This window comes from Notothenia coriiceps, unplaced genomic scaffold, assembly GCF_000735185.1.
Source record: "Notothenia coriiceps isolate Sejong01 unplaced genomic scaffold, NC01 NC01_scaffold00035361, whole genome shotgun sequence".
Classification (NCBI taxonomy): Eukaryota; Metazoa; Chordata; class Actinopteri; order Perciformes; family Nototheniidae; genus Notothenia; species Notothenia coriiceps.
Genome location: NW_011368062.1, coordinates 38,586 through 47,538, shown reverse-complemented (window position 1 = coordinate 47,538; position 8,953 = coordinate 38,586). Strand labels below are relative to the sequence as shown.

Below are 8,953 nucleotides of genomic sequence, written 5' to 3'. Positions count from 1 at the left end.
CAAAAAGTCAAAGTATACGACGGACCATTCCTGGGTTGCACTTCCCCACTACTACTATTAGATCACTACTTAATAAAGGAAGTGAAAAGACTCAAACACACTCTATAAAAGGGCATTTTTAAGTGTATCTTCAATTCAACTAGAAGTCCTTTTCATAGTGTAGGGTTTAACGTTTTAATCAATTACTGATTCAGTCATTATCAGCAGTACCTAACAAAACACCTATTTGACGAACATTACTTGACAGAAAACTCTAAAATGGAAAGATACAGGTTAATACGTTCAAATGAATGTGACTATGACGTGTGTAAGGATGCATGTTGACTTCATGTTCCAGTCTGATTTGCTCTCAAAGGCACACAGTGTAATGAGGCTGTAATATAAAACGTTGTATATTGTGATTGCTATGCGGATGTTTAATTTCTCAGACGTTCCTAAAATAAAGGGCTCCGTGTTGTCTGGTAACTAAAGGGAAACATCCACAACTTCAGTCACTGTGAAGACGATGACATCTTATTTATCACTTACTAGATTTTCAATTTCATTGCAAACAAAATGGAGGAATGGCAGACGTTAGTATCGTTGTTTTGTCTTCCTATCAAGCCCCCTGACCTTTTTGTTACCAAGCAAAGTACACGGAGAAGAAGTGCAGCTTATATTGAAGTTTAAGTGTGCATTCCCTCTTAGCAATAGTTAGTAATGAACAACATCATTTGTAACAAGGACGAGTCGAAGCTTCCTAGTTCCTGATTCCTTTTAGCGGAACAAAAGTCTTGTTGGCACGCAAGCTTCAGTTGCTGTGCTTTCCCAAAGAAGATAATATGTCAAGATACTCCGTTTATTGCCATATTTCAGCATCTACTGACGGTCTGGTGCGTCGTATACCTTCTTTGTTTTGATGAAAGCAACTTGAACACATAACCCTCTGTGTTAGTATTCATATATTGAGACCTGATTCAGTTTTTGGGTGAACTTTATAGGCTTAATACGTCTTATATATGCTCCTCACACGGTTAAAGAAGTGTGTCATGTACGCTGTGTGAAACAAGTGACTTCTATAGCACCGATATTATTTGTTTAACTTAAAGAAATGCAAAAGATTATTATATTATTATTATTCTGCTGCTCTGTACTAGGGATGCCAGAAACTGACTGAAATTAGAAAATCGGACAGCCCTGGCGAATATTAATCGATTATTCGACGCCGCCCTTCCTGCAGCGGTCAGACTTTACAACCAGCACTGCCCCTAGTAGACCCTCCTACACACACCACAACACAGACTATAACACCCCTTGCTGTTAAATACTAACCAACTTTGTGCAATATGTGCTATATATGCAATATATATATATGCCATTAATAACTGTGTAATTTATACCTGGCTGCTAAACCCTTGTTACTGTTACAAAGTATGTATCTTGTATTTTGTAGATTGTGTAACTTGCTGCTGTTAAATACCGTCAAACTATGTGCAATATATACTTTATATACATATGCCATCTTTAATAACTGTAATATATACCGGGCTGCTAAATCCTAAGAACTGCTACAGGATTTGATTTGTAGATTTGATTTGTTTTTGATCTGTATTTTTGAAAATTATAATGATAATAATAATAATAGATTTAATTTGTTAGTGCTTTTACAGGTGCTCAAAGACGCTTTACAGATAATAGTGAAGAAAAAAGAAAAGAAAAGAAAATTATGTAACTTTTTATCTTTTTTTAGCATATTATATATTTTATTATAACTTAGTACTTTTTTAACGCATGTAAGATATGCAACACTAAGCTCTCTGGCTCTTTCTGCTGTACGCTGCACATTTCCCCTCTGTGGGACTAATAAAGGTATTCTGATTCTGATACAACTTAAAGAAACCTGAGTGGTTTCCACATGGAGAGAAATAATGCGCACTGTGACACTGTGTGTTTATATCACGATAATATAGATGGAGCTTAATTTAGAAACAAATATAATATTTATTACAGAAATTGCTGAAAAACTTGACATTTAGCGATCACAAAAGTTAACAAAATATGACTTAATCTTTCTCTAAATGAATAACATCAGATCAGGGTTAGGGTCACAGCATCCAGTGAAATGAGGTGAATCCATACCAAACTACACCGACAAAATGACATTGATCATGAATTAACACACGGAGCAAAATATATCTATTTCCACACTAATTACTCTCCTCTTTGTTACCTTGATTTCTAGACAAAAACATTGTTTTTCTCGCAGGACTCTTGATTCTCTGTTTATGTAAGATGTGTTACAACATTCTGCACCCCTGTCTACCATAAAGGACATTAAATAGGATTAATTTGCATTGTTTACTTCCTTCTAAAGCTCTATCTTGGCACTAGGAGACACAAACAAACCCCCTCTGGACTGTGACACACTGCTCACATTGTGAATGACTTTCCAATGTGAGTTTCCATTTCCCAGAAACGGGAAAATCCACGTAAGCCTCCTGCGCTCTACATACTGCAATGTTACCCTGTGGGGGGGGAGGGGGGGCTTTTCACTCATTGCGTGTGATGAGAAGTTTGAGGATTGCGCCATCTTTGTACAGTCATGCAGAGATTCAATGACGATCGTTATGCATTAGATAACAGACACGTGGCATCCTAAACCTAAGGGTGAAAGAAGTACTCGAGGCTTATACTTAAGTAGCATTTTGATTACAGGACTTTTACTGAGTATATTAACACTGCGGTAGTACAAAATGATTGGCATCAAGATATACTTAAAATGCTAAAAGTACTAATTATGCAGATTGGCCCATTTCAGAATAATATATATCATATGTTTTGATTCTAATTATTGATTATTAAAGTGTTATCAAAGCTGGTAAAAGCGCAGCTAATTTGAATGACTTTGTATGCCGTATTAAATCACTTTAGTGGAGTAAGAGTACACGGTAGCAGGTAATGGAAATGCTCAAGTAAAGTACCTAAACATTTTTGCTTGAGTAAATGTACTTAGTTACTTTACACCACTGAATCTAATCTTAACAGGATTTACACTCTCCTAAGATACAGAGTCTGAATGCAAGTGGTAGGCTGGGGTTTATTTTGTTCCACTTCCTGTCTGCACCACTGTATCCTCACTCGTGGTTTGTGGTTTGGCGACTTTGACTGCAGTCGTTTGTCGAAGCGTAGTAATCAGCAGCGAACCGCTTCAACACGTGTATTTCGGTTTATTCGCGGCATTTATTTTGTTATTCTACAGTATTGTTGTTTTATAGTTATTTGTTTATGTATACAACCCAATTTGTGTTCTTTGAAAAGGATATTGCATTGTGTTTGTTACTTTCGTTGCAGTTGTATATGTCTTAAGTGTAAGTTGGCTTGGCTTCCTATTTTGTATGGACATGCTTTTATTTTGAAGGAAAAGTTAGCGCTCTTGACAGGAAGTTGTTGTTGCTATGGAAACAATGTGAGGGAGATTAACGGAGAAAAAGTAATATCTACATATAAAGACGGAGAAAGTAAACGATAACGTTTATGGTTAAGTGTTAGCACCCCCCGAAGAGGCACAAGCTCTTACGTTGATATTGGAGTTTTCAATAAATTCATTTTGGCAGCGGAAAAATACGAATATCCGAATAACGAAATTGAAACCCGAATAGTACTCCAACGAACGGATATTCAGGTACAGCCCTAGCACACACTAACACAAAATTGTAATAATAAAAATAACATAACAAAATATATTTGTATTTCATGCAATGCCTAGTTTGCATGCTGCTGTAAAGAAACGATTCATCAAGTTGAGGTCAATATCAAATGTATTAATGTCTCTCTGCCCCCCCCCCCCTCTCTCTCTTCAGACCCGGATGCAGAGCCTCCACCCGGAGCCCGGCGCTCGCTACCGGAACGTGATGGACGGGCTGCGGCAGATCGTGCGGACGGAGGGCGTGTGGCGGCCAATCAGAGGCGTGAACGTGCTGGCTGTGGGGGCGGGGCCTGCACACGCTCTCTACTTCGCCTGCTACGAGAAGATCAAGCTCTCGCTCAGCGACGCCATTCACCCCGGAGCCAACAGCCACTTCGCTAACGGTGAGTCAAAGTCAACTTTATTAGTCTTTCAGTTTGTGTGTACAGACGGAGAGATCAGGCGGCTACCAACAAAACTAAAATGTTCGTTCATGCTCAAATTTTGCATAACTTACCCCTAAAATGATTTGATTTTGATTTATTTCGAATGTGTAAAACAATAATACAAAAATGTAACGGTGTCAAATTAATATACAAAAATATTACTGATTCTAAATTATGTATAAACAGATAATCTACTTAATTACACACCTGAAAAAATGCAAGCAACTACTTTTATGGGACTTGCTTAAAGAAATACTTATACACCTACAATGTTATTTTTCATATTTGTATCGGTTACGTACTCAGTTTTACCTTGAATATTGAAAAATCGTTATTTTTCTCCTATGGTGAAGGGAGGATCCAAAAACAGAAAAAGTCTTGATCAATTTGAAGGGAATCGCGGTTGCGTTCAACAACAAAACTACATTAAAATAATCACTTTATTGGCGACGACCCAAAGCTAATTTGGTAGAGATAACGGCCCATATACTGGGGCTCAGACCCCGCACCATTTGCACCCCTCTGTTTATAAATGAATTATATATTTGTTTCAAGTTTCTTTCAGGCCAACAGTGCCTCTATTGAGGAGACAATCTGTTTGTTCAGTAAAATACAAGTGTCATTTATCCGTTTGTAGGCTCACTACTTGCCACGCATCGACACTAAAAACCCTCACTATAGGGAAATGGGAAGTTTTGAAACGACTGGATAAATGAGACTACGATTGTACTTCACAAATTATATTATGTTTCTTAAATGGATGTTTTGCTGATGTGCTCGTCTTCCCTCAGTTTTTAAAATGTTAAACGTGTTAGAAAAGCATACATTTATACACAAAATGAAAATCTGAATGTCATTTCGGTGACGATGGAGGAGTTTTTTCAGGCTCTAACTTCCTCTCCACTGTTTCTCTGTAGGAGCGGCGGGCTGCATGGCGACCGTGCTGCACGACGCCATCATGAACCCAGCAGAAGGTAACAACACTGCTCTATGTTCTGCACCGTGAATTGTCATTTTTTAAAATTTTATTCAGACATAACATACACCCGCATACATACTCAAATGTGTGCAGAGTAGTTACTGCACATATAACATCCATCTCTCCATGGGTGACACTAATCTCACCTTAATCATGTAGCAAGATATCTGTGTATATCTCAGCTTACATACCAACTACTTAAATAGAAGCACAGAGAGAAAATGTATAAGAATAATCAATTGTAATCATTATGGGGTGTGAGAAACATCAAAGACATCCTGCTGGAGTTCTTCAAGTGACATTCATAACCTTAGTCTACAAAGACACTTATAGAATCATTCTCTGAGGGTGTTGTTGCACCATCTGGACACTAGGGGGAGCTACAGACTCACCTGTGGCTCCACATGTTACTGCAACACATCCATCAAAGAAACTTATGATGCATTGTTTTAACAAAATAACATTTGCCCTCTCCCTGTTCTCCCCTATTATAACTAGTTGATTTCATTTCAAATTGCTGCTAAGGTTTCTAATTCTCTCGTCTCCCTGCAGTTGTGAAGCAGCGAATGCAGATGTTTAACTCTCCGTATCGAGGCGTTCTTCACTGCATGGGCTCCCTGTGGAGACACGACGGCCCGGCGGCTTTCTACCGCAGCTACACCACGCAGCTCACCATGAACGTGCCCTTCCAGGCGCTTCACTTCATGACGTACGAGTATCTGCAGGAGCTCCTGAACCCCCACAGACAGTACAACCCTTCCTCTCACGTGGTGTCCGGAGCTCTCGCTGGAGCCATCGCTGCCGCCGTCACCACACCTCTGGACGTCTGTAAAACCCTCCTCAACACGCAGGAAGCTCAGGCTATCCACGTGATCGAGGCGGAGGCAGCGACAGCAGCTGTGGGAGCGGTGGGAACGGCCGCCGGGAGTCGACATATCTCCGGTTTGACCGAGGCGTGTCGGACTGTGTACAGGATGGGAGGCGTGCCGGCGTTTTTCAAAGGCGTCCAAGCGAGGATTATCTATCAGATGCCGTCCACCGCCATCAGCTGGTCCGTCTACGAGTTCTTCAAATACATCATCACCAAGCGGCAGCACGAGAGACGGCTGCGGGGAGACGGAGATAAATAAACAAACATCGGGAGCAGCAGAGGGTCATGGCACTGTACCGATAAGGTTTAAACTTTGACTTTTAAAAAGCTCCAGAGTTTTAGATTCGTCGAGCTCACTCCTAATTTGTTTTCTGAGATCTGTTCAGCGTGTTCAGAAGCAAAGAAGCAGCTGGAATACTTCATTATTAGTGTGTGAAATGTCCTTAAAACACCCATTGGTTTAAAAGGGGTCTCCGAGTGGCACACAGGAAGTCCTGGGTTTCACTGAACAAGCCCCATTCACTTCTGATGCTTTAACAACTTCACAAAGTCATTATGTATTGGCTTTCAAAAAGCTTATTATTCCCTTAAGGTAACGCACCGTAATAGAAAAGCTTTGTTAGGACATGTTTGAGTGCAGTTTTGATTCGTCCCTGAACTCAAGTGCATTGGATTTGATCAAAACAAGGTTAGGGTACTGATTTGAGCTTTGATTGGAAAGTGTTAACACTCACTTCAAATGTATTGTGTAGAAATGAGAGCATTTTTACAACAAAAGCGCTATATATCCTACACTGTATGAGAGGTCAGCATTTTAAACGCACAGTTACTAAGAGTGTTTTTAGGTTCAGAGACGAAACAAAAGTTCTTCATAAACGCTCTGTACTGCACACCTCTTGAAAGTGTGACACCATATTACCTTCTGACCACAAGGGGGCGCCCAACACCAGCGTCATACAACTGAGAGGAAACAGGAAGTAAGTGTGCTGGTGTACAGAAACCAGGAGCTAAAACGTGTGTGTGTGTGTGTGTGTGTGTGTGTGTGTGTGTGTGTGTGTGTGTGTGTGTGTGTGTGTGTGTGTGTGTGTGTGTGTGTGTGTGTGTGTGTGTGTGTGGCGACTCGGACCATTTCACCTCAACTGTCATAACATTTTAAGGTGTGTTTTAAAAACGTGATTCTTAAGGTTTCTTTGAATGAACACATGACATATTTACAGCTTCGTGGTGTCTCATCTGTGTCTTTACACCGGGTGCTTTCAAATCCACACACACATGTTTCTGCTGCAGATTGTATATGCTGCACACACACAGACACAGACACACACACACGCTCATGCTGGTACAAGTTTAAATTAGATTTTTGTTCTAAAACAACATACCAGTTTTATGGAAAGTGCTGCATCCTAAAGTGTCCGTGCTTCTTTCTAATGAAAATCCCTTGCTTTAGGAAATGTAAAAACTCAACAAACTTGAAGTTTCACGCAGGAAAGTGTTTGTCAACTCACTAAAATAACTGAAAAGTTGAATTTAATCACATTTATTTATTGTATTAGGGTTGGTTGAAAGCATTAATGTGTTCATTTAAAAGTAATATTATTGCTTCCAACTCACCTAATATATAATATATATATTAATGGCAAAATAAATGTAATTAAACGCTTTGGAAGAAGATCATTTTAGTTTGATTCTATATTTTTTAAACGCACAGCATCCTAGCAATTAATATTATGGTCTTTATGATTGGTAAGGACAACGAGAAGTTCTAAAATAGAGAATAAAGTAACATGACTTGTACACATGCCTTCAGTTAGCCGCCGTACATCAACGCACAACTAATACAAAGATATCCTCAGATAGAGATGTGATATTGGGTTTTTAAGCCATAAAAGAGGATGAAATTGTACATAATATATAGCGTGTATATATATATATATAAAAGTATATATAAATACAGATAAACACATACTAAGTTTTAAATGCTGAAAAATACAAAACTAAAAGGTTGTAGCTAAAACATTCTGGGAGGAAGCGACAGGAAGGATGCTCCCCTAAGGTGCAACAAAGGAAACCTGGTTACTTTGAGGACGCAGAAAAGTAATAAGTATTAAAAGAAGATTGTGCTGTTGCTCGTGTGAAGTGTCCTGACAGGGGAACCACAGACTGAGAGCAACTCTGTCAGGTGACGACTAATGTGAAACGCTGGAACTTGTTAAAGATGACTCCTGTATTTTGTGAACTGTAAATAAAGTCGCTCCGGCAGCTCCTCGCAGAAGCAGGGTCTTCTCTTGGTGCTGGTCTCCAAGCGTGAAGAATCAACTCGTGTCTGTCCTCTTTCTGTCTCGTCCTTTTCACATTGTGGTATTGATTTGACCATTTTACAGATTCTAGATTTGCCTGAGGAACATTTTGAATGCAGCACTTTTATTTGTAACAGATGTAACTGGTACTTCTACTTTTACTCAAGTACAAGTTCTGTGTACTTCTACTTTTACTCAAGTACAAGATCTGAGTACTTCTACTTTTACTCAAGTACAAGATCTGAGTACTTCTACTTTTACTCAAGTACAAGTTCTGAGTACTTCTACTTTTACTCAAGTACAAGATCTGAGTACTTCTACTTTTACTCAAGTACAAGATCTGAGTACTTCTACTTTTACTCAAGTACAAGATCTGAGTACTTCTACTTTTACTCAAGTACAAGATCTGAGTACTTCTACTTTTACTCAAGTACAAGATCTGAGTACTTCTACTTTTACTCAAGTACAAGTTCTGTGTACTTCTACTTTTACTCAAGTACAAGATCTGAGTACTTCTACTTTTACTCAAGTACAAGATCTGAGTACTTCTACTTTTACTCAAGTACAAGATCTGAGTACTTCTACTTTTACTCAAGTACAAGATTCTGTGTACTTCTACTTTTACTCAAGTACAAGTTCTGTGTACTTTTACTCAAGTACAAGATCTGAGTACTTCTACTTTTACTCAAGTACAAG

The 8,953-nt window shown here is 39.0% G+C and overlaps 1 protein-coding gene across 1 annotated transcript in view; it reads left to right on the top strand.

Moving 5' to 3' along the window:
• Nucleotides 1-8,276, top strand: part of LOC104962798 (mitoferrin-2-like) — a 13,362-nt gene extending 5,086 nt beyond the window's left edge. Inside the window, exons 2-4 of the mRNA XM_010791298.1 lie at nucleotides 3,840-4,068; nucleotides 5,028-5,084; nucleotides 5,642-8,276. Coding sequence (XP_010789600.1) covers nucleotides 3,840-4,068; nucleotides 5,028-5,084; nucleotides 5,642-6,219 — 864 coding nt within the window. The 3' untranslated portion in view covers nucleotides 6,220-8,276. The remainder of the gene's footprint in view (nucleotides 1-3,839; nucleotides 4,069-5,027; nucleotides 5,085-5,641) is intronic.
• The last annotated feature ends 677 nt before the right edge of the window (nucleotides 8,277-8,953 follow it).